The sequence below is a fragment of the Typopeltis vanoorti genome, chromosome 3 (assembly GCF_054136105.1).
Source record: "Typopeltis vanoorti isolate ZY-2024b chromosome 3, IOZ_Tvanoo_1.0, whole genome shotgun sequence".
Lineage (NCBI taxonomy): Eukaryota > Metazoa > Arthropoda > Arachnida > Uropygi > Thelyphonidae > Typopeltis > Typopeltis vanoorti.
The window spans coordinates 121136543-121164003 of NC_143551.1; the positions used below are offsets into that span (position 1 = coordinate 121136543).

The window sequence follows — 27461 nt, forward strand, 5'->3', positions numbered from 1 at the left end:
AGTATTGATTTCATCAGGAGAAAATTTTTTCTTTCCATTTCTAGACTGCATCCGATATTTAAATTTTGTTACTCTTTCTATTTGTTTCCCATTTAAAGGAAGTGCTAAATTTAAAAAAGTGTTTTTTTGCTTGTGGCCATGAATTTAGTTTTGGTGATATTTATTCTTAATCTCATTTTTTCACTCTCTTCGTTCACTAGTTCCAGAAGATTTTGAAGATCCTGAATATTGTCAGCCAGGAGAGCTGTATCATCAGTGTATATATATATATTGGATGTTATTGATGACTTCACTATTTACATTAATCCCTTCCTTTCTTCCTTTTAAGATTTTTTGAAATATGGCTTCTGAATATATGCTAAAAAGGGGAGATGACAGCACATGTCCTTGCCTTGCTCCTCATTTGATGTTAATGGAATCTGTAATAATGTCATCAACTTGAACAGATGCCTTTTAGTTCCTATATAAGTTTTCGATTATCCTGATGTCTTTACCATCTAATCCAATTCTTTTTAATAATTCAATCATTTTAGTATGTTGGACTTTGTCAAATGCTTTCTCGAAGTCGATAAAGCAAATGAATACTTCCTTGTTTTGGTCGCTACATTTTTGGAATAAGATTTGAGAACAGAAAAGTGCCTCTCTCATTCCCAAACCATTTCGAAAGCCAAACTGGGTATCACTCATAGTGTCTTCACATTTTCTGTATATTCTTTTTTGAATTATTTTCAGAAACATTTTGAGAACATGACTCATTTGATTGATCATTCTATAGTCATTACAAGTTTTCACATTTACTTTTTTAGATAGCATGATGACGGTCAACTGTAACCAGTCTTGAAGGATTATGCCTGTATCATAGATCTTATTAAATAGCTACTAATATAGTAATGTTGTTGCCTTCTAATAACTTTAGAAGGCAACAACATTACTATTTAGTATGTTGGAGACATATTCTTTACTATTTCTGCTGGTTTTCTATCGGATCTAAGGCTTTACCATTTTTAGCCGAGTTCAGTGCATATTCTACCTCTGATCTTAGAATGCATGGACCTTCCATCTGTTCATAAGTATTTTCTGGGTTTTGTCTGTTATTGATAAACAGTTCTTTTATATATTTCATCCATTCTTGCATTTTATCATCTTTTTGGATATTATTTCTTCCTTTTTGTTTTGAAGGATACATAGTTGTTTTTTCTTAAATATACCTGAGGTCTCTTTCAGCTTTTTGTTTAGATTAAAACTGAAATTCCATTTCTTTACATTTTTCATTCATCCAGATTTCTTTTGCTTCTTTGATCTTGTCTTTAATAATTTTCTGAACCTCTTTATATTTTGTTGGACTATGATTTTTTATGATCTGCATCAATCCATAAGAGAGAGAATTTTGTCAGTTATCCAATCTTTCTTTTTTAATGCTCTATCAGGATATTAAGTTTAAGTAAAGGAATGTTATTTTATTACACACTGCAAATTTATTATTACGTGACATCTCCCCTCCAAGGATTCCAAAGACTCATTGAGGGAGGGCACCTACTCTACAACTCTCCATCTCCACTTAATCTACCAATTACAGTGAGACACCAACGCCATCTACTGCCCACCGCCACTAATATTTTCACAGAAAATCACAAACATCCATGACCATGGCAGGATTTGAATCCGCAGCCTTTTGGCTAGAGAGTAGATACGCTAACCACCTGGCCAACCAGGCCGGCAAATTTAAATGTACAATAAAGAAATTCAAGAATTTATTTTTTTCTATATATTACAATTATTTCAATATTTTAATATCATATAAGTACTGAATAAAATTAAATCTTATTGTAATGATTAGTAATTAGCAAGTTTATATAAAGAGAATTACTGAAAACTTCACATTTTATTTCAGACTGGTTCAACTGATTTATTTCTGGCATTAACTCTACATCTGTATAGATTTTTCAATAAATATATCTTTATAATGATTTTTTTCTGTTATTAATGATAATGTTGTATACATTCGGTGCTGTAAAGTACTAAATCTTTCTGTATTTTATAATGAAACATTTTCTTAACACTTAATCACAATATTTATAGTCTGGTCTGGATATTTCTTATATGTTCTGAGTTTTTATGATAGTTATGCATTTAATCACTGAGTTTTGGTGCTTTTTTTTTGTAATGGTTGTTTTCCAAATTCTGTTTGATATAAATATTTTACTTCTTCTTCATATTCTTCAAAATGAGTTGGCTCAGTTGGTGGTTTTATCTTTGGAATAAATGGTGCTTTGGTCTAACAACAGCAAAAAATAAATTAAAAATAAAATAACTGATTAAATATAAAATCTATTTAATATAGAGATTTATATATATATAAATAGCAGTGACATACAAAGGATATGTCTACAGGAAATGGGTTTAACTTTTTTTGTACTAGTATCAATCTATCATTATGTTATCTACTAATAACAAAACTTCAAAAAATCTTCTTCTTTCTTCTTCCTAACTTGAAATTTAGGCCAAGTGGCCTGTTCCGGTCTCATGCCATCTCTTTCTTGTTCTTCCGATTCTTCTTTTTCCACTTATTTTGTATCTGTATAATATTTTTGGTAGTCTGCTGTTGTCCATTCGATTTAAATGTTCTAGCCATTTTTGTTTATACTGTCTTATGTAGTAATTAATTGGTTTTATTTTCAGGGATTGTAAGATTTCATTTGTTTTGTGGTCTCATCTCACTTGGTATATCCAGCTGTTTTTCTGAGGAACTTCATTTCTGCTGTTTGAATTCGTTTTTCATCTGGTCCATGTTTCGCTTGAGTAGAGAATCATCTTGGGAAATTAATCAAAATTTTTTCTTTTTTTTTAATGGCAGCCCACAAATGAAACCTATAGTATATTAGTACCAGGATACTAATATGCTATTTATAAGTTTCAATCATTTTTGCTACAGGTTGCTATATATATGTACTCCAAAAACCAAGCATGGTTGTTTCCACTTCAGATATTTTATTAATAAACTAAGTGGTGATGAAAATCATTTCCGCAACTTAAACTCATTATGAATGTCATTGATATTACATCCATATACAGGTATCCCTCGATGTTACCACGTTTATCAAAATCGCGTTAATCAAATCTAATAATCAATGATAAATATTAATATTCATCCATGATCGATTACTGTATTAATAATTAGTTTTATATGGTACTCTTTTAGGAAAAGATAAAAAAATGAATGCAAATTAAATGTTTAATAAATACCTACATTATTTACTGCAATTTTTTTTTTTTTTTTAATCAAAAGAAGTTATCAAGAGTCGTTTGAACAGTTTTAATTTTTTTTCTTATCGGCATAAATTCTATGATAAGCAAAATGACTCTCCAGACTTCGGCAAACAAGCAATAAAACATAAAGAAAACACTGCAAATATAATACATGATGGTACAAATTAAGTGGATATTGAATCCAACATTATTTCATAGCTGAATGTAGAAACTACAAGAGTTTCACGCCGAATATATAAAAACTAAAAGTTTCGGCAGATGCAAGCATAACCAACCTTATAGGGAACTCGTAGTAAAGGTGGAGTAAGCTCCAGATCGCTTTCCTTAGTATTTTCCATAATGTAAAGCACATCTAGAGGACATGTATGATAAATAAGCCTTTGGTTCTCTATTTCAGTAATACATGATGGTTTATTTATTTTCAGCTACAATCTAGAAATTATTGAACAAAGAATAAAAATATTAAAAAAAAACATACTATACTGACATCGGAGGTCGTGGTATCTCTCAGATACAATTTACTGTCAAATATCGCAAACCTTTTCATAACGTGTTAAACCAAACCGACAGCAAAAAACAGTGCTGAATATCATTCATAACATATGAATGCACAGCTAACTCATGACCTCCAAGCTATACACTGAATTGTGTAAGAATATTTATATAAAACATTTTTCATGTATCTGTCGGATCAGCTGCAAGCTCCGCAGGGTTAAAGGCACGTTAATCAAAACTCATGCCGCGTATATCAAGGGATTTCCGCAATTAATTTTGCCGTGTTAATCAAATCCTGCGTTAAGCAAGGGATACCTGTATTTAATTTTGCACTCATTTACATCATAGTATAACTAAGAAATTTATCTACATTTTTATTATAAGAATTAAAACTAGAAAATTGGGAAGAAATGTCCATAGCCAACAAAGAACATGAATAATCTGTTTGGGTTACTAATTAATACTGGCTCAGGAATCAGTTATTGCATTCCTATGACACCTAGTTAGTACAATATCCACTTCAGTGCAGATCAAATGAGAAAGGAATGGCAAACTTTATTCTGTAATTGATGAATACCAAAATTATGGCAAAACAACATAATTAAAATAATGCCAGCTAGGCTGTTCAGGACCAAGTGCAAAAGTAATGGAACAACCTGTTCTTGGTCCATACTATTCAACTTATTTGGTAAGGATAGTGTATATGGTTTGAAAAGACTATTCAGTTCTTTGCTAATGATGCAAAGTTAGGAAGGATTATAACCAAGTGATGCTGATGTTTTCTTATTCGATAAAAAATTTATTTAGCTGGCTTCCCACCGTACCAGCTTTGCTTATTCTGTTGTCTATTTCCAGATTTAAACTGCCATCTTTACTAAAAACTGTGCCTAAATACCTGAAAATTTTACTTCTATAGGACCTCCAGTCAGAATGCAGCTGCATTTTTCTATGCTCCTGCCTATTTTCATAGTTTTGATCTCTTTTATTGCTGATTTTCATGCCAAATTTGTTACAGCTCTTATTCAGTTTCGTTAGTGAATCCTAAAACTTGCACTAGATATGTTTAGGAGTATAGCATCATCTGCATAAAGCAAAGAGCTAAGTTTGACATATCCAATTCTAATATCAGGTCTGATACCACTTTCTTTCATAATGTGATCCATATAGATGATGAATAAGAGTGGAGATAATGTGCATTATTTTCTTACCCCTGATTATATATCCAACTATCTTCTTGTATTTCCTTAAATTCTAACTGCTGACTGACAACTTAAATATAGACTATGGATTGCTCTGTATAATATTTCATTCACCCTATATAATTGTAGTGCTTTGAAAAGTTTTTCTGTGGGCACCTTGTCATATGCCTTTTCCAGATCTACAAAACTTAAGTACAGATCCTTGTCATATTCCCACGAATTCTCAACTATGTCTTAAAGTGAAAATCTGATCGTGACAACATCTATTTGGCCTGAACCCTGCTTATTCTTCTCCAAGTTTCTCTTCCACAATCTTTCTCAACCTCTTTTCAAGTATGATTGCATAAATCTTACCTAGAACACTTAGTAGAGAAATTATCCTGTAATTCTCATATTCACTTTTATTGGCCCTCTGAATTATGCAGTGTAGCCACTGCAGAATTTTTATATCTCCATACTTAAGCATTTCTGGTCGAATATATTTACCACAGCTGTCTTTCCACATTGCAAGTTTTTGGCAGCATTTTCCACCTCAAGTATTGGTATGTACTCCTCTTTGCATTCCTCCTGAAAATTTTCTATAACAGTCACTGCTTGGTTTGTTTAACAGTCTTTCAAAGTAATTACTCCCGACATCTAGGATATCCTTATCTTCGGTTTTCATGTCATCTTATATCCATATTCTTACCGAAGTCTTCTGATGACTTTTGTCTAGCTACTGTTACACGTAACGTAGCTCTTACATTTTTCTCAGCATCTTTTAAAGCATCTGTCAACTTATTTGCTTAGAACATTTGGTATGTCCAAAAAGTTGAAGCGGTCCAGGACTGCTTCTTTAACTTTTTGTGTCCACTGGTGTTCTCATTATTCTATCCTTGCAGACAACTTCACCACATACCTCCCTAGCTGAATCAATGTCTTCAATCAATGCCACAGAGTTTGAAAGTGAGACTCCAAGGTTTGTTTCCTGTTTTCAATTTGTTTCATTTTTTCTTCAATAGTGTTTGTTTGTATAGTCAAGTCTACAGTTTACTTGTAAAAGCTGCTCAACTTTAATCCTTTTTAAAACTTTCTTACATACTTGTATCCTGAACGAGCATGCTGATATCACTATCAACAATCACAGAGTCTTTGAAGCTTTCTTATTTCTTGTATCTTCTCTGCAGAGAAGACAGAAAAGAGGGAATAAGATATAAACGTTTAAGTCGCTAAAAAGATTTTATGGGCTGATGCAGAGATGGCCAAAACAGCTCATCATATTATGTGGATGTTGAAGAACACACTGACAAGCAAAGATCTGGTCGTGGATTACTTGGGGATGAGGAAATAGTTGCGAGGATCCAGAAGCAACTGCCAAAGATTGTGACAGCTCTATGGAATGCTCCTTATGAAGGCAGATTGAATCTGTGTGTTATAAAGGCTAATTGATAGATGGAAAAGAGAGGATATGAGAGAAATGTAATTTATTAAAAAGGTTTTGCAGGACTGATATACAGAATAATTTTTTTCAGTACTTTGCAGGAAGGGAGAGAACAGGGGGATCACTCCTATAAATTGTGTAAAGAGTGTTGGAAGCAAGGCTGTAAGGGCTAGATTGTTTTGCATGGAGGGTGATGGTTAATATGAGCCTTTTAGTATGGATTTTTTGTCACAAATCTTTGATTGCATAGAGATGCCAGAATAAAGTTTATAAAAATAATAAATAATAATAATAATAGCATGACAGTCAAGTTTCATTTATATTTGTATAATAACTGTTCAAATAATACACTAAAAATATTACCGTCTTGTGAAAAATGCTAATCCAATTAAGAGAAGCAAACCACGGATGATTCTTAATATCTTTCACTCCACGTTTCATGTTTCCATATCGTTTAGTAACGTCAAGCTGAAGTAGATTTTTTAGCAAATGTCTAATCTCTGCAGAAAAATTGCCAGGAAATTGTATCTGGAAGACAAAGTTTTTAAATAATAATAAAATATGTGCAAGCTACTTGTTTCATCATGAGGTCATTACATGAGTAAATTGAAATTTTGATTAGATTTTATATATATATATATATATATATATTAGGATAACCAAGCAATTTTATATGCTTGGTTATTTTAGCTCCTAATCCCAAGTGTGCAAACAATTAAGTTTGCGCCTGAAACAAAGTTCAAGTCTAAAGATGGTACAACACCAGGGCAGCTCATTGTAAAGGTGGTTAAAGCTTTGATCACTATTCTTAGTATTTTCCCATAATGTAAAGCACATCTCACTAGAAGATGTATACTGCAATGCATTATGGGTGGGGTCACTACCCAGACCGGTGAAACTACCCAGACCGGTAGTGACCCCACCGGTGAAACCGGTGAAACCGGTTTCACCGGTTTCACCGGTGGGGTCACTACCCCACCCATAATGCATTGCAGTATACATCTTCTAGTGAGATGTGCTTTACATTATGGGAAAATACTAAGAATAGTGATCAAAGCTTTAACCACCTTTACAATGAGCTGCCCTGGTGTTGTACCATCTTTAGACTTGAACTTTGTTTCAGGCGCAAACTTAATTGTTTGCACACTTGGGATTAGGAGCTAAAATAACCAAGCATATAAAATTGCTTGGTTATCCTAATATACAATATACCCAAGTTAAAAATTTATTCCCATATATATATATATATATATATATGTAAATTAGTTTTTAAAATAACTAAGTTTATAAAATTACTTAGTAACCCTAATATACACACACACACACTAGGGGGATGACCCCCTCCTGGCGCAGTCCCCCTAGTATATATACCCAACCCCCTGAGTTCCGGGCTGGTAAGCCGGAGACAAAAAACGTTTTAAATTTCGGCTTATCTTTTATATATATAGAGTAGATATATGTACGATGTTGCATCCAAAGAAATTGCCCTAGATCATCTCATATCAACAGTAATCTTAGTTATAGTCTACCTGACTCGCATAGTTCTGCAATTAGGTACTGGCATACGTGTGATGTACACTCGCAGTTGCACAACAATAGAACTACAGAACAGACTATAATGACAACTCAAACTTAACTTGAGTTCACAAGTCTGTTATTATAATAGCACAGTGTTTTTATGGTTTTTTGTTTTTTAATTTGCTTTAAGTGTTACCACACCTGAAGTAGTCATTTTTGACAAAACATGTTGTGTGCTCCATTAAATTAACTTATCTATTTTCTTGGTTTCAGTCAGTCAAAAAAAGATGAATTTATATATATATATATTTTTTTTTTATAGCAAAATATAACTCTACATAGATTGATATCTAAAGTTATTAAGGATAGAGGAATTAAAGGGAGCAATCCCCAAAGGCAGTTGCAATGATAACTTTGGAGATAGTGAATTTGAAGCTACTTGGTGTGAAGTGAAGGATAAGAGAATGAAATATATAGTTTTGCGTTGCTATAGCAAGGATATTTAGAGATGAGTGACCATAAACTGGATTGGAAAATTACTTCATTGGATTATTATTATCATCTGACCTTCACAGAGTCAAAGACTGATTGTGAGAGGTACATACTGTCACACACAAAGCTCATTGTGTGCGACAATTTCTTGTGCTGTGAATGTGTCCACAATCACAGCACAGGAAATGCATTCCACTCTCCATGCAAAGAGCCCACTCCTCTGCTTGCACCTTCCTTATACAGTTTCCAGGGGTGGCCTCTTGTTCTACCCCCCCCCCCATTCCATGAAAAATTTCTTCCATGTCAACCTGATAACAATCCCTGACTAACTTATGTCTCAATCATATACCCCATCCTTCTCCTCCTATTCATGTGGCTTTGCAATTTACATTCTTTCAGTTTGTCTTCATATTCCAGGTTCCAAAGACCACTGACCACCATTGTGAATTTTCTCTGGATCCTTTCTAACATATCCTCATTGCCATAAAAAACTTGGTGATCAAATATGTGCACAACAATCCATATGAGGCCTGATCAAGGCCTTATACAGTGCCATCATAACCCCTATTTCTGCATGTCAGAGTCCTCCACATCATTGCCATTATCTGATGTGACGACCTCACAACTTGTGCCACGTGGCCCTGAATTTCAGGTCCTTGTCCACCACCACCACTCCCAGACCTCTTATCTCCTCCTCCTCTACCTCCTTTAAAGTTTCTCCACCAAGAGTATACTTTGCATCCCATCATTGCTTACTGAATTTCAACACCTTACACTTTGCAACATTGAACCGACAAGTCTATTTACAGACCCATTCATACAATTTATTCAGATCCTCCTGTAAGGCCATAACATCTGCTTGACTCTGCATTCCTCTCCTCAATTTTGCATCATTTGCAAACAATTGCATATCACCAGTTAAACCCGTCCCAATATCATTAACATACAAATGAACAACAGTGGTGCAATACATATTCCTGCAGAACACCACTAGTAACTTTCCTCTTTCAGAATAGTGTGCCCCTACATACAACTTTCTAATATCTATCTGACAGCCAGTCACTGATTCAACTCGGAAGTCTGTTATCCAGTTTCATCTGTTTCAGTTTGTCATGTGACAGTCTATCAAAAGCTTTTGCAAAGTATGCTTCTTTCTTGTCCAAGTCATTTGTCACCTCATTATAGTACTTCTGCTTGAGTATTCTGCAATTAAGCAGGTTCTCTTAGTAGCAAAAACTTTCCTTACACTCTCTTCTGTTCTGAGCCTTCTCTTTCAAGGTTGTGTACCTGTCTCCATTCAGCATGTCATCTAGCATTGTTTTCCTTTTCCTCTGGGTCTTTTTCCGTCTATTTTTCCTTCAATGACATCTCTGATGATTCCATTCCCTCTCAGAATATGTCCAATCCAGTTTCTCTTTCTTTTTATCCTCCTTAACAGACTTCTTTCTTCTTCTACTCTTTTTAAGACCTCTTCATTAGTTATTTTATCTGTCCATTTGATTTTTTCCATCCTTCTCCAAATCCACATCTCAAAGCTTTCCAAAATCTTAATTTCTTCTTTATTCAATGTCCAAGTTTCATCTGCATAGAGGGCAACACTACACACATAACATTTTATTAGTCTTTTCTTTGGGTTTCTGTCCATTTTATTTCTGAATAAATTCCATTTTCTCATGCATATGCATTTTTCATATGCATTACACATCTCCTTGCAGATATGTGTAATACTATGCATTACGGCCCTTGGTGGTGGCCTTTGCCTTAATGCATAGCATTACACATATCCACAAGGAGATGTGCTTTGCATTATGGGAGATACTGAGATAGGAGTGATGAGAGCTTTCTCTGCCTTTGCAATGAGTTGCCTGGTGTTGTACTACCATACCCCAGTCCTGAAGATACTTTCAAGTGCAAACTTTGTTTGCTCACACTTGGATAAAGGATTAAACTAAACTTATTATATTGAAATAATTAGCCTTCTGTCTTTCCAATCTATACCAATCTTTTCCATTACTTCCACCATCTTATCCCATTTTACAAAGTCAAAAGCTTTTTCAAAATCTACATAACAGATATTAGCTTCTTTATTCACTTCCAGACCTCTTTCACCTACTATTTTTAACAGTCCAATCGCATCTCTTGTTCCCATACCCTTCCTGAAACCAAACTGATCTTCTCCGAGAAATTCTTCAACCTGAGATGCAATTCTTCATGTTAAGATTCTCATAAGTATTTTTGATGTATGGGAAATGAAGCTTATTGTTCTAAAATCCTTGCAGTTCACTGCATTACTTTTCTTTGATATAGGTATAAATATTAAGGTCATAAAATCTTTTGGTAATTCTCCTTTGTTATAAATTAAATTTATTATTTCTTCAGTTACTTTCTTCTGAAGTTGTTTCAGGAATTCTGCAGGCATTTCATCTATTCTTTTTGCCTTTCCATATTTTAGTTCTTTAACAGCCATTTCTACTTCTGTCTTCAAAATCTCTGTGCCTAGATCATCTTCATTTATCTTCTTTATATCTTCAAATGGCAAATCATTTGGCCTACTTTCCTTGTCATATAGATCTTCAATGTATTCCTTCTATCTCATTAGGATTTTATCTTCTTCAGTTATGATTTCTCCATTCTTATCTTCTATGCCTCTAGCTCAAATAACATTTCTCTTGTGATTTATGCTTTTTGCTTTTTCATAGAAAAGATCGTATCTTCCCACTTTCTCATAATTTTCCATTTCTTCACATTGTTTTTAAGCCAGTCTTCTCTACTTCTTTCTGCTTTCCTTCTCAATTTGTCATTCAGGGTTCTATATTGTATTTTCCCTTCTGGGTTGTCTTTATTTTTCCATTTTCTTCTTTCTTCCATTAGAGGAAATCATCTCATTAGTTATCCAAGTTTTTTTTTAATTCTTTTAGCTCTTACATATCCAATTTCTTCTTCTGCAATCTTCTTTATTTTCTCTTTAACTTATTCCCATTTCTTTTCTGAATCTTCAGTTTTGACAAAATTTGTTTCCTCTAATTCTTCTCCAATCTATTTCCAAATTCCCTGGTATTTTTTAATTTCTCCAAGTTCCATTTTTTCCTTTTCATAGCTTCTTTTATTTTCTGTAGTTTCATGTTTATTTCTATTAATAGTAGGTTGTGGTCAGAGTAAATATCAGCTCCAGGATATGTGCATGCATTTTTTATGCTATTCTTGTATCTTTGCTGTATCTTTACTATAATGTAATCAATTTGTTACCTTTCCTTATCTCCTTGTTTTTTCCATGTGAATAGTCTTCTCTTAGATTTTTTAAACCAAGTATTCGTAATTATTAGCTTATTTTCTTCACAGAATTCCACTAACCTTTCCCCTCTCTCATTTCTATTACCTAGTCCATATCTTCCTACTACACTCCCATCCTCTTCTTCTTCTCCCACAACTCCATTCCAGTCTCCCATTATAATCATATAGTCTTTTCTTTTTTCTTCCTTAATTAGTTCTTGTAATTGTTCACACTATTTCTTCATCTGAATGGTCACTTGTTGGCATATATACCTGCATTATTGTTATGTTCACAGGTTCGGTCTTCAATTTTACTATCATAATCCTGTCATTCAGACATTTTATGCTAATGATGCTCTTTGCTGTTCTTTTATTAAAAACAAGTGCAACTTCTTTTTCCTTTTTATCTCCACCTGAGTGAATTACTCTTACTTCATCACTATAAAAATCACCTATTCCTTCCCATCTGACTTCACAGAGCCCTATGATATCAATTTTTCCTTTGTCTATTTCTTGTTTGAGATTTTCTAATTTTCCACATCTATTCATTGTTCTTCATTGTTCATTATCAGAGAATCAAAATTGTAACATTCCATGTTTTATCAGGAGGAACATCAACCCTTGAAGCGTCCTTATTTCCCGATATTATAGTACATAAATTAGTAAAACATGATCTTTCTCTAACAAATTTATGCTGATAAGCACAAAGAATATCACTGTTATCAACCTGCTTTGGTAGCCTAGCTCTCTCACCAACCTCTCCCATACCTTAACCACAACTCCTGATATACAAATTAGACTATAATTAGTAGTACCCTTATCACCACATTATGCAGTGAAAACATTTTTTCTTTCCACTCTCTTGGAACCTATGTTGTTGAAAGACTCTTGTTAAACAGATATGCAAATTCCATGGAACCTTCGTTATCCTCCCTACTGGCCAAGGTGGATGAAATGGTGACCAAATTGCACTTTTTATCCATGTTATTCAATAGGTGTTATAGAATCGTATCCAGATTTAGCTGGACGTCATAAGACACATGATAATATGTCATCAAATCCTATCGCCTTATTGACATCAAGCTTATTTATTTCCTCATATACCTCCTGCTCACTCACAATTAGGATCCTCTCCTATGTTCTCTCTACACTTGTTTTTCATGATTTCATCCTAATGAGGATGAAACACCATTATAAATTGTTCACTGAATACTCAATATATTCTGCAGCAGTTACTATTCTTCCTTTTTCACCCATTAACATCATCTTACCATAATCATTCTTCTATCTACTTGCCACATATCTGAAAAACAGTCCAGGGGTTTTTATTATTATTATTACGTGTTGCCTCCAAGGAGTTCAAAGCCTCATTGAGGGAGGGCAATTACTCTTCAACTCTCCGTCTCCACCACTGAATCCACCAAATACAGTGAACTGTCACTATAATCATCTACTGCCCACCACCACTATTATTTTTTATCTGTAAATTGTGTCTCAAGGCCAGTTTGTCTGTATGTGGGATGAAAAACCGAGTTTCCAGGAGAAAAAACCTGCTACCTCCATATGAGATCGGCTAACTGACTTTCAATTGAAAAAAACCATATAAAGATTCTTCTCATCACAAGAATTGAATTTAGGCCTTGTTTGATTGAAGGGAGCAACATACTGTTGTTCTTCCAATTGCGCTACAGAGGCTATATACATTATTTTATTTTATTTTTTTATTTTGCAGCCAACAGAATTTTCTTGTCCCGATTTGCTATTTTCTACTCATACTGTAGTTTTACTGTTCTTACCAAATGAACCATCTTCCTGGCTTGCTCTTTATACTCATGCAATTGATTTCTACCTTTATTCATCCTTGTGCTGTCTCCAGAGTATCCTCTTCTTCCACATTTCATGCTTAATCCCTTTATTCATTCATTTGACACATACTTTATTCAGTCTTTTGACTTGTTTTGCATGAAGAGTAGTTGGATTATGGAATGCGTTGCCTGAGAGGAAAGTGAGAGTGCTGCCAGTGAATGAGTTTAAGGACAGCCTTGAATAATAATAAATTAAGGATCCTGAATAATAATATCCATCACCTTTTCCATATGGCTGTGAATCCCATCCAAGTTCTAATAATGACAGTATACACTGCATTCCTCTTTTCATTTGACAAACCTTACAGAAAAGGTTATCTCCACTACACACGTCATCAAAACTTCTAACATCTGTACTTCTGTATCCCTAATTCCTTAAACTACTCTGTTAACATTGTTAACTTTGATCCTGGTCAAGCTTAACTGTGTCTTATTTCACTAAAAAAAAAAAAAAAAAAAATTTCTCAGTCTTGTCTTATGAGAACATTTGATAGTAACCAAATCTTTATTTAAGAGGATGAATGAGGACTCTCTTCTTGTGATAATTCTAACCTCCAATCTTTCTTGGAATAAGCATATCATATTATCTCATCAGCATTTAAGAAATTAGGTTTTCTCTGTAAGAGTTACTTAACTATTAATTCTGTACACATTACAAATTATTTTAAGTATTGACTAGTGTTCACACACTTGGTGTGGTGTTTCTAAGAAATCCCTAAAAATCTTTGACTATACTGATTAATGACCTGTGTCTTACTAATTCATGTCACTCTTTCACACGGATATGCAAATCTCTGTGAATGGACAGTAGAAAGGCAATTAAGTTCTGCATAATAAAGATGATAAGTCTGCATAATAGGTAGAACTATGCTGTTTTGATTGCAATTTATTCCTGTTTTTTTTTTTTTTAAGTTATGATTGAGCTGGATAAGAGAAATGCATATGCCATTATATCACTGGATTTCACTAAGGCATTCACCATGATACCACCCAGATAGTTACTGTATCTGTATAAAGCAAAGAGATTAGTTTTTATCTCCAATTTTGATATCAGTTTTAATGCCAGTATACTTGTGTCTTACATCTGATTTTACATCAAACCATTTCCCTCTACTTCCTTCAATTCTAAACACTGACTTACAACATAAGTAGAGTTTAAGGTAGTTGGTGCCTTATCATAAGTATTTTCCAGATCTACAAAACTTAATTCTAAATTCTTATAAAATGAAATTGATTTCTTGACCAATTTTTTTTTAAACTTTAATACAATAATTTGTTTATGTCAAACTCTGCAGTTCCTCTGCTAGCTCCCTGTTTTCAACTGAGATTTCTCATGGTGCCAGTCTTCAATTCTCTGAGGTTGTTTCAGTAGCTGACTTTTCAGTGTTCATATGGGCACTCTCTGATGAAAGCAGCAGGATCTTGTTTCTTGAACAACTCTCTAGTTGTAGTAATAACATCCACATACTATATCATCATATCTGTCTATAGTTTAAACCAGTATAGAACATAATTTAGTTAAGTAAGCCCCAAATTACCAATCCATCATTGTTATTAGGTATCTGCTTGGTGTACCTAATAACAGGATGCACCTTGGGAAGGTGAGAACTGGATTCAATAAGCAGTTGTTTATTCAATTGTTCTTAGGACCGTTACAGTTCAATTTTTACAATAATAATGATATTGGGAATGATTTGAAGGATACTATATATTTGTTTGTGAGAATTGGACCAAATTGCTCGTGGCTTGAAATCATGGGGGTACTTCAACTTTCGAAATATACATACACACTGTAAGTACAGTGTATATGTGTTTGGATAAAATATCAAAATTATGGTAAATATTTATAATATTTACCATAATTTTGGTAAATATGAAAAAATATTGCTTATTATCGATAAAATTATACAGTTTGGTATAATTCAAAATTACTTAAAAATAAAATATATTCTTCTTGTTTTGTTTCATGAAAAAATATTGTTTATTATCGATAAAATTATACAGTTTAGTATCATTCAAAATTACTAAAAATAAAATCCTTATCATAACCCCAATAATGTTCTAAAATAAAAACTATAAGAAATCTTGTGTCTTTAATTGTAATGTCCAAATATTTAAGGAGATGGAGTAAACACGATAAGCACTACGAACACTCTATCAGCACATATAAACAAGAGTGGAACTGCATGACGGACAGTGCTGCATTACTCTAACAGCTCGCATCTCACTATGACGTGCATATGCTTGTAGCGTGTAGCAATATGACACTGTGGTAAACACAGTGCTGCTAGCGTCCTTTGCCCTCCTAAGTGTTACAAGATGGATTTTTATTATTTTTTATACAAAATAAGATAATTGTATCGGATTGTTGATGATAAAATTAAATATTACAAGTAAATATAAATAAATTAATAAATATATTTATATATCTATATATCTAACTCTTGGTATATAGCTGTCCACCACTTCTTCCAGATGTTTTTTTACACCAATTTGTATGCACTGTCTATCCTTCTCAATTCATCTCACTATACTGATGTAAGCTGCTGGCATGGTTGGTCGAGCGGTTAGCGTATCCGCTCTCCAGCCAAAAGGCTACAGGTTCAAATCCCACCGTGAGAATGGATGTTTGTGATTGTCTGTGAAAATGCTAGTGGTGGTGGTGGACAGTAGATGGAGTTGGTGTAGACGATGTGGATGAGGATGAGTAGTGGAGACTACTCATCCTCATCCACCAATCGATGACTCTGGGACTCCCTAGATGTGTCAAATAATAATAATAATAACATTAGCTTTTCTGCACATAAGTAACTCATATTATTATTATTATTATGCATGCTCCTCCAGGGAGTTAGTGACTCACTGAGGAAGGTCATTTCCATTCATACAGTGCTTAAATACCTATTGCATTTTTCTTTGAAAACATTCAATGAAGATGCATTCATAATATCCACTGGAAGTCCATTTCAAACACTACATGCTATAAGAAGAACCTGGACCTCACATGCTTCAGGATGAATCCAAGTTACCCATCACCCTAATAGCTGAAAAATCTTAATTATGTTGTGTTGTAGATCCCTTTAACTTGTTTCTATCACGTCTCCTCTCTTCAGTCTATTTGTTATGCTGAGTTACTACAGAGTAACTGAGATACTGCCTGGCTTATAATTCCACATGAATTCCTTTTGCCTTTGATACTTCTACATGCCTATTCATTTTCCGAGTCAGGACTACATGGTCACTATTACCAACTGGGGCAAGTATGACATCTCAGCCACAATCAGATCCTCTGATGCTATGACCAATTACACAAAACTTTTGATCCTTGTGTCCTCCACCATTTGCTGCCTGAGACAGATGTTCCTTAAGAAGTCCAATAATTCAGTTCTCTTAGTACCGTATGCTTCCTGTGCTCAGTTTTAATTGTTATAGTTAAAGTTCCCCATCATATCACTTGCTTAACACCTGCAAAACTAATTTGTCTAAACATTTCCTGGTCTATAGTATGAGGACGACATCCTGAAGGGAATAGAGCTGGAAGAGATGGATGATGTGTTTTGTGAGGACAGAAGGGGTAAAAAAAAGAGAGGGAGGGGGGAGTGCTTTTGGTGGTGATAGAGAAAGAGTTATGTCCATACAAAGTAGAGATGCAAGAGGGAAATAGTGCCAGTAGTTCTGAGGCAGTATGGTGTGAGATAGAGATGAATGGAATGAAATACTTCGCTGGATGTTGTTATAGACGGGGTAATGTGGATGGTAGTGACTATGAAATGTATAATCAAATTAGTCAAGCAAATAAGAAAAGGGTGATTATTATGGGCGATTTTAATTATGGCAATATAGACTGGAATGATGAGATAGCAACTGGAAGTAAAGAAAATGAGTTTCTTGAGTTTTTGAGGGATAACTACCTCAGACAGTATGTAACAGAGGGCACACGAGGATTGAGGGTCTTGGATTTGGTCATCTCATCAGAGGATGTAATTATAAATGAAGTGTTAAATCACTCACCAATTGCTGAGAGTGACCATGAGGTGACCATTGGGTTGTTGCCAGCAGTATGACGACCTCTGTAAGAAAAGGGTATATGTGGAACTCCGAGGGGGAGGGTGATTATGAAGAGCTCAGGAGACAGCTTGCAGGTGTAGCATGGAATGAGGAGTTAGCTGGAAAAGAGATCAATGTAGCTTGGGGGATTTTCAAAAACTATGTAGTAGATGCAATGTCTAAATGTATTCCAAGGGTGAGAAGGTTAAATAAATTAAGTGTGAAATGGATGAATAAAGAGATTAAACATGCAATACAGAGAAAAAGGACATTATGGAGGCAGCATAAGAGAAGTGGAAATAACCAATTCCATGAGGACTACAAAGACAGCAAAAGAAAGAATGATTACGGAAGGATGACACTAATTGGAGAAAATGGTATAAAGACAGTTGTTCACCACATATTCTGAAGGAATGTGCCAGGGAGTTGACACTAGCCTTGACATATTTTTTAATAAATCTTGCACTGGATCAAGTTCCTAAGGAAGGGAAGCAGGGCAAGATTGTGCCACTTCATAAAGGAGGTGAGAGAACTCAAGCATCAAACTATAGGCCTATCTGTGTGTCAGGTGTTATAGTTAAATTGTTGGAGAAGCTTGAGAACTAGGATCCAGAATTGGGTTGAAAACAATGGTATTATCTTAGATGGACAGCATGGATTTGCTAAAAGGAGGTCATGTTTTAGTAATCTACTTATTACAATAAGGTGACTGTTTCCATGGACAGAGGAGAAGGATACACAGTAATATACTTAGATTTCGCAAAGGCTTTTGATAGATTAACACATGATAAGTTGATAGTCGAACTAGAGCAGATGGGGTTGGATATTAGATTGGTGCATTGGATATTAGATTGGTGGCAAAATATTCTGGAGGTTGTTGAAGAAGCTTAGAAATGGAGGAAAGAGTGCTGTAAAAGGACTTAGAGATGATAAAGTTGACATGAAAACAGGAGAAAAAGATATCCTTGAAGTATGGAGTAATTACTTCAAAAAATTGCTAAATGCAACAAGCAATGATAGCACAGTGGTAAAAAACACTCAACAGGCATACAGTCAGGAATACATATCCATACTTGAAGTAGAAAAAGCCATCAAAGGGCTGAAATGTGGAAAGGCAACAGGAGTAGATGATATTCGACCAGAAATGCTGAAGTATGGTGGTATAAAAGTCTTACAGTGACTGCACTGCATAGTTCAGAAGCCATGGACAGAGGGACGAATTCCTGATGATTGGAGTAGAGTTCTCATAGTACTCATATATAAAAAAGGAAATAAAACTGAATGTGAGAATTACAGAGATATTTCCCTAATGAGTGTTCCTGGTAAGATTTATGCAAGTATACTTGAGAAACGGTTGATACAGTCAGGAATACATATCCATACTTGAAGTAGAAAAAGCCATCAAAGGGCTGAAATGTGGAAAGGCAACAGGAGTAGATGATATTCGACCAGAAATGCTGAAGTATGGTGGTATAAAAGTCTTACAGTGACTGCACTGCATAGTTCAGAAGCCATGGACAGAGGGACGAATTCCTGATGATTGGAGTAGAGTTCTCATAGTACTCATATATAAAAAAGGAAATAAAACTGAATGTGAGAATTACAGAGATATTTCCCTAATGAGTGTTCCTGGTAAGATTTATGCAAGTATACTTGAGAAACGGTTGATACAGTCAGGAATACATATCCATACTTGAAGTAGAAAAAGCCATCAAAGGCCAAAAATGTGGAAAGGCAACAGGAGTAGATGATGTTCGACCAGAAATGCTGAAGTATGGTGGTATAAAAGTCTTACAGTGACTGCACTGCATAGTTCAGAAGCCATGGACAGAGGGACGAATTCCTGATGATTGGAGTAGAGTTCTCATAGTACTCATATATAAAAAAGGAAATAAAACTGAATGTGAGAATTACAGAGATATTTCCCTAATGAGTGTTCCTGGTAAGATTTATGCAAGTATACTTGAGAAACGGTTGATACAGTCAGGAATACATATCCATACTTGAAGTAGAAAAAGCCATCAAAGGCCAAAAATGTGGAAAGGCAGCAAGAGTAGATGTTCGACCAGAAATGCTGAAGTATGGTGGTATAAAAGTCTTACAGTGGCTGCACTGCATGGTTCAGAAGTCCTGGACAGAGAGACGAATTCCTGATGATTGGAGTAGAGCTCTCATAGTACTCATATATAAAAAGGGAAATAAAATTGAATGTGAGAATTACAGAGGTATTTCCCGAATGAGTATTTCTGGTAAGATTTATGCAAGTATACTTGAGAAACGGTTGAAAAGAATTGTGGAAGAAAAGCATGGAGAAGAACAAGTTGGATTCAGGCCAAATAGAGGCTCTGAGGATCACTCTTCACTTTAGAATAAATAGTTAAAAAAATCATGGGAATATAACAAAGATCTGTATTTAAGTTTTGTCAATCTGGAAAAGGCATATGACACTTTTCTCTTTTTCTAAGAGAAAAGCTATTCAACACGCTACAATTATATGGTGTCAATTGGGCATTATATCAAGCAATACTTAGTCTTTATTTGAGTTGTAAGTCAGCAGTTAGAATTGAATGAAGATGGTTTAATGTTAAATCTGGTGTCAGACAAGGATGTACATTATCCCCTCTGTTATTCATTATCTATATGGATCACATTATGAAGGAAAGTGGTATTAAACCTGATATCAAAATTGGAATGTTAATGTCAGCTGTTTTATGCGGATGATGTTATACTTCTAAATAAATCTGCTACAAGTCTGCAAGATTCCCTGACTAAATTGAATAACTGTTGTAATAGATATGATATGAAGGTCAGTAATAAACAGACAAAGACAATGAAAATAGGCAGAATCGTTGAAAATGTCAACTGCGTTGTGAATGGAGAACCTCTGGAACAAGTAAAACATTTCAGCTACTTAGGCATGATTTTTAGTGAAGATGGTAAATTAATATGGAAATAGACAACAGAATCAACAAAGCTGGTATGGTAGGAAGTCAATTGAATAAATTCATATGGAATAAGAGAGAAATTAGTCAGACCACTAAATTAGCTGTATACAATACAGTGTTCAAACCAATTTTAAGTTATGGATCTGAGAGCTGGGTCAGAAGTAAAACACTTGACCAAAGACTAGAGACTGCAGATTTGATTGTCCTGAGAAAGATTAGAGGCATGAACAGATGGCATCAATGGCAATATCATATTAAAAATGAGGATATTAGGAAAGAACTTGACATTGTCAGCATCCAGGAATGCATTAGCAGAGCTAATCTCAGGTGGTATGGTCACTTAAACAGAATGGGCGAGGAAAGATTAGCAAAACAAGTGTTCCCTGCCAGGTTGGCAGGAAAACGACCCAGAGGAAGACCAAGATATAGGTGGATTGATACAGTACAAAGTGCCTTAGACAATAGAAATATAAGATCTGATAATGTTGGAGTCTTGACAAGTAACAGACTGATTTGGAGGAAAATTGTAGATAGGAGGTTAGTAATGATGCAAATTTTTCATGGCAGGAATTTGATGATGATGATGATAACTATATACTGTCAAATCCATTAGTGTCATTTCTGCTCTGATTCTCTATCCTAAAAGAGCACACAGTTCATCTCCTATCATGAATTTTATCACCACCATAATTTACCTTCCCTATTCTGTTGAAATGTGCTATACGCTTCGATTTCTATCCTTGTCAGAACATCCTCTTTAGGTAACTAAGTTTACCTGATACCAACAATCTCTGGAGAGACTGTCAATCAATGACAAAAACTCGTTCCTTTTATTCCTAATACTCTTGGCATCTGTATACAAAAAATAATAATTAATAAATAAATAAATAAAACTGACATTGATGCCATTGCTTGGGGAAGTATTTCATTGCAATAACTCCTCCTTCAAATAGCCTTAAAAATTCCAAACATTATTCAAAGAAACCGCAATCAGTCTAATGTTTTTCTGTTAAGAAGCATAGAACCTGTACTTAGGTTCTATACTTTTTATACTATTTAAATACGTTAGTATATTAATAAACACAGTCAGAAAAATATTTTTAAACCAGTTTATTCCCTTCCATTACACTCAAAAATTCATTATCCATTCACAAGCTTCTCTAAAAGGAAAGGATATATATTTTACTTGAGTCAGATAAAAATCCCTATTCTATAAATAAGGAGATGACAAGCAAACTGTCACATGAACAACATGTGCACAAGAAAATAAATGGCTGTCAGCAGTACAAGTCTTCTTATATCACTGAAAGCCGTGTCCTGCATGTGGTAAAACTAGGCCTACACATTTTTACCACGTAAGCTTCCATAACCAATAATCCCACAGAATAGATTGGTTGCTTCTTATTCCCGGTAGTAACCCATGTCTGTCAAAGCATGTGTTCACGGGGCCAGTTTGCCTGCTTTGCGGGAGGAAAAAACCCCAGGATAAACTGGGGAAAAAACCCTGCTGTCCATGCCCAAGACCGGCAAACTTGGTTATGGCTGAGGAAGGTCCTTAAGCTCCTCACGTCGTCGATTCCCATCGACGACGTGAGGAGCTTAAGGACAATAGGATACTCCTTCCCCAGGCATATGGTTGCGAAGCACATAGCCACTCGGCTAACCGCGTGGACACTATTAATAGGTAGATAGTTAATTCATACAAGTGGAAAATGACTTAACTTACAGCAGATGAGATAAGGAATGGTACACAGATGTCTGCTGTTAACATTCCATGGAAAATTAACTTGTAATTTTCATTAATAAATATATCATTAAAATAACCATGAGTATATATCATATTACAAAATCCAAAGGGCATATTCAGTTTTACACAAATTCCATTCCACTATATTTCACTTCACCACCATGCTTCATGTGAAACAGCTTCCATATTAATGCTCAGCAATACATTACACAGCTTCCAGGAATGCCCTCTTGTTTTTGGAGAGATAATGTCTTGTGCAATATCTCTCCAAATCCCATTCAGGATGAAAGAAGAAGTATTATAATGACTCTTCAACTAAAGATGAGTTAGCTGATACAGAGGTGGCAGGATATTTCTTCATGAAATCTCAGTTGTTCTTCACAAAGAACAAACAGGCCAAAAAAAAAATGTAATTAACAGATATAATACACCTGCCTCGCAGCTTCTGCCATAATTCCAATGAAAGCATTCTTGATGACTGGCGTAATTACTTTAAAAGATTGCTAAGTGAAACAAGAAGAGAATGAGAAATATATATGAATATTGAATGAGAAATGCTCAAAAATATGGAGGTATAAAAGTTTTATAGTTGCTGCACTGCATAATTCAGAAGGTTGAATTCCAGATGATTGGAGTAGAGCCCTTAATATTACCCGTCTATAAAAATATAACAAGAGATCTTCCTCGTTATATTTCCATCATTATGCACACACACATCTGAAAGGGTGTGTGCTTTGCATTATGGGATAAAAAGGCAATTAATGTGAGGTCATTAGCAGCTTCTATATACAAGTAGCCTAGTCATTAATGTATTGCACATGTAAACTTTGTTTGCTTACACATAAAGGATAAAACAAGAAAAAATTTCTTGGTCATATTAATAGCATCAATGACCAACTGAAACTTTTAATGACAGATTAACTATATATGCTGTGTGTGTCTTAGGTGATTTTAATGAAAATCTTCAAACAGTGCTCTACAAGAAAATAACTTTTAATGAATTATTAAAAGGAATTCATTGAAAATTATCAGTGAAATGGTTTTTCAATAAATTGATTACTGAATCATTGTTTGGTGGAGTGTTTATTCGATGTGCCACTCAGTGAATTATGTGATGAATTTCTATTCAATGAAATGTCTTTGAAGAAATGCTTTTTGATACTATCTTTCAATTAACTGTTTTTGATGACTTGTCATGAAATCATTTTAAAACCATTTTATTACAGCAAGTTGGTGAGTTTTCTAGTGCCTCTGTAGTGTAATTGAAAGAATTATGGTATTTTGCACACTTTGATTGGAAAAGGCCTAAGTTTGATTCTCGTCATGACAAGAGAACTCTTTATATGGTTTTTTTTTCAGTTGAAGGTGAGTTAGCCAATCTCATACAGAGCGAGTAGGGTTTTTTCTCCCGGAAACTTGGGTTTTTCATCCTGCATACAAATGAGAACACACACAATTTACAGACAAAAATACTAGTGGTGGTGGTGGAGATGCCTTTGGTGTAGATGATAATGATGGTAATGTCAGTTCACTAGTTGGTGGATTAAGTTATGGAGACAGAGAGGTGTAGAGTAGGTGCCCTCCCTCGATGAATCTTTGGACTCCATGGAGATGTCACATAATAATAACAATAACAATAAAAGTTGCTTAATTGAAAGAATTGCCAGCATAGCTATTAAAATGATTTCTGTTACATATGTGGTTATTTGTCCATATAGCAAATTTGCAGGCAAAGCTTGTAAACTATCACATTTCAAAGAAATGCTATACTCACCTTCCCAGCTTGAGCGTTGTCATGGATATGGTTTCCACGCTCTGAATGGAAAGGAGAATAACCAGCTGAGAATTCATAAATTAAAATGCCTAATGCCCACCAATCAACTGATTTTCCATACCCCTATAGCAAAAATGAATTCAAATGTTTTTAAAAATTTGTATTAAAAGAAAAAAGAATTTGAATAAAAGGTTTAAGTTTTTGCATGCAAACTTATATACTGATTATCAATCATATTCATATTTTAGGAAAGCAGTGTACAGCATATTGGATATAATAGACTCAACATATTAACTGTAATTTCTGATATTTCATCCAATCAAATTTGGAATATTTAGGAAATGATATATACATATAGTAATATGAGCATGTAGACACTACTAACTAGTAAGTAAAGCCAAAAATAAGAAAAGGGGGACCACACGGAGTCCTTGTTCTAGGCCTAAAAAGAAAGCTAGACAGTCTACTTTTGGGATAACCAACATGATTGCAGTATCTAACTGTAACTAAATCTTGGAAATTCAAAATGCTAATGAATATGATATTCAGGCCACCACAATGCAGTGTACTTTAGTGATGTCCAAATGGTTGCAGCAACCAAATCCTCAACCCACACCTTCACATTAGTAGTAGTATTCCTGGATATCTTCTTCTTTTTCTTCTTCTTTAGTCTATTTCCATCCACTGCTGGATATAGACCTCCCCTTTCACTTTCCAGTTCCTTCTGTTTTTAGACAATGTCCACAATCTCATATTAAACTCTTGTAGATTCATCTCTCCATGTTGTTCTTTGGTGACCTTTCTGAAAGAAGGAAAAAGGAAGACTCTTTCCTTTCTCGGTATTATCCACTCATTGCCTAATTTTGTCTGCCTTTCATCTGTCAATCAGCTAATATGGCCAGCCCATTTCTATTTATATGCTTTATAATATAGTACTTCACAATATCCTCTACTCCAGTCATCTCTCAAATTCTATTATTTCTAATGCTATCCCATTTTATTATTATTATTATTATTATTGTTACATGACACCTCCAAGGAGTCCAAAGACAAATCGAGGGAGGGCACCTACTCTACAGCCCTCCATCTCCACCGCTCAATCCACCAACTACGGCAAACTGCATCATCTATGCCATCTACTGCCCAACACCACCACTAGTATTTTAACAGACAATCACAAACATCCATGCCCACAACAGGATTTGAATCCACGGCTGGAGAGTGAATACGCTAACCATTCGGCCAACCATGCCTTTTTTTTTTTTTTTTTTTTAAATGTGGAGCATTTTTCTGTCCAATGCTCTTCAGACTGCATGCAACATGTCTTCCTGTTTTTCAGTCATTGTCTCCATCTATCACTTCTATAGGTAAATAAACATTGGAATAATGCGCATATTAAATAGCCTTCTTTTTAAGTATACAGGCAAATCTCTTGACAGATAATCTTTATGCAGCCAAAATGTTTTTTCCTTGTGTGATTGTTCTATTTATTTCTTTTTTTTGTTTTTCCTTAAAACTAACTAACTAACCAAGAAAAATATTTTTCATAAATTTTGTTTTAGTTATGTTAATCTTTAAACCCCTTTTGGTTGTGTTAATCTTTAAATAATGCCATCTGCAAAACATAAATGATCGAGATTTTTTTCCATTGATGTTAATTTCATAGTTTTTCCATGAGTTTTCCCATTGCTAAAGACTTCTTTTAATGTAGCAGAAAACAACTTGAATAATATAGGATCTCCTTGCCTCATTCCTCTCTCAATGCTGAATTCTTTCTCTGATTTTCTAACTTTATACTGGCTGCTGAGTTTTAAATATATACCCCAGCAAAGAGAAATGAAACCATTAGACTGGAATTGATTTCTTTTCATGGTGTTACAACACAACATCAAAATAAATCATAAAAAGATGTTTATTAACTAGCTTATATATTGCTGGATTATTTCGAACCAGCACCTTCAGAGCACAGTTTCCTGTTATAATACACAGACAATGAGTATAGCAAACAATTATAACAGGAAAAAGACCTAAAGTTCTAATTTGGCATCCAATACTGTATAAATACTCTAATGTTGTATAAATGGGTTGGATAAAGAAAATGAATATATCATGATACTTGATTCTGCAAAGAAATTTGAAAGAGTACTGCACAAAAACTCTTACATATGTTGGAGCAAATGGGAATGGATATGAAGCTTGGCATAAAAAAGAGGCAGCTGATGAAAAGACACTAGAGAGTGGTAAGTAGTGGAGTGTTATAGGATGATACAGGATCTGTCCACTTCAATAGATATAGGAATTGTTCACTCCAATAGTCATCCCCATGTTCTTGGAATCTTGGAGAGTGAGGCTGACTATTGGAGTGGAGTGGAGTGCCTCAGGCTCTGTACTAGGACCACCATTTTTAATTTGTACCTTAATGATAGAAAGAATGATTTATGGTATGGGTATTCAATTGTTTACTAATGATGTAAAATTTGGGGAAGGCAATAGTTAATAAAGGTGATGTAGAGATTCTGCAGAATGATTTAAATAAATTGGCTCTGTCATATTGCAATGATGGTGTGAAGGCATCTATGAGGCAAATGAGTGTTAGAATGACCAACATGTGTGAAATCTAGTCTCTCAAGCAGAATTATTGAATAGGGTGGTCAATTTAGGAAGTAAAGGTGGCTGGGGACCTAAAGGGATGCTACATTTTCCATATACTAATGCTAGAAGTATTAGGAACAAGAGGGAGGAATTTTTGCCATTGGGTGGAACCTTGTCAAAAGTTATAGGCATTAGTGAGACTTGGATAACAGCAGATGATGTAGTTATTACAGAGATTGAATGTGAAGGGTTTAGCATTTTCAGGGAAGATAGAGAAGATGGAATAACGGGAAGTGCTGATACTGCTGGTGAGAGCAGATAAATTGCAGCCAAAAGATAGGAAATATGCATAAGGGTGGTGGCTGTTCATTCGAGGCTATCTGGTGTAAGATCAAGGCTAGTAAGACAAAATATATGGTTGGTTTCTGCTATAGGCCAGGTGGTTCCAGGAATGATCTGGAAGACATGCATCAGTAAATTACTGCAATGAGTGCAGATCGAATGATTGTTATGGGGACTTCCAATATAGAGATATAGATGGAAGGAAGGAAATGGAATTTATACACCTACTGAGAGATAATTACTTGAGGCAATATGTGATGTATCAGAATCAGGGTGCAAGAGTATTGGATTTGATCATAGGCTTCAAATTGGAGAAAGTTACCATGCAGCCTTGACATGATAGATTTGCAATTTTGAGGATTGAATATTCCTCACAAATGAGATATATTCTGTCAAGAAGGGGTATAACTACAAGGCAGTTAATTATAATGAGCTTAGGAGGAAGCTTGAAGCTGTGCCATGGTATAAAATCCTGCAAGGGAAGAATG

General features: G+C 34.6%; 1 protein-coding gene across 1 annotated transcript in view; it reads right to left on the reverse strand.

The window, feature by feature from the left end:
• Positions 1-1923: 1923 nt before the first annotated feature.
• The window catches only part of LOC150108524 (cAMP-dependent protein kinase catalytic subunit alpha-like), a 202834-nt gene continuing 177296 nt past the window's right edge, over positions 1924-27461 (reverse strand). Inside the window, exons 9-11 of the mRNA XM_090415947.1 lie at positions 24040-24162; positions 6745-6909; positions 1924-2275 (exon numbers count right to left, since the gene is read on the reverse strand). Of these exons, the coding sequence (XP_090272073.1) occupies positions 2135-2275; positions 6745-6909; positions 24040-24162 (429 nt within the window). The 3' untranslated portion in view covers positions 1924-2134. The remainder of the gene's footprint in view (positions 2276-6744; positions 6910-24039; positions 24163-27461) is intronic.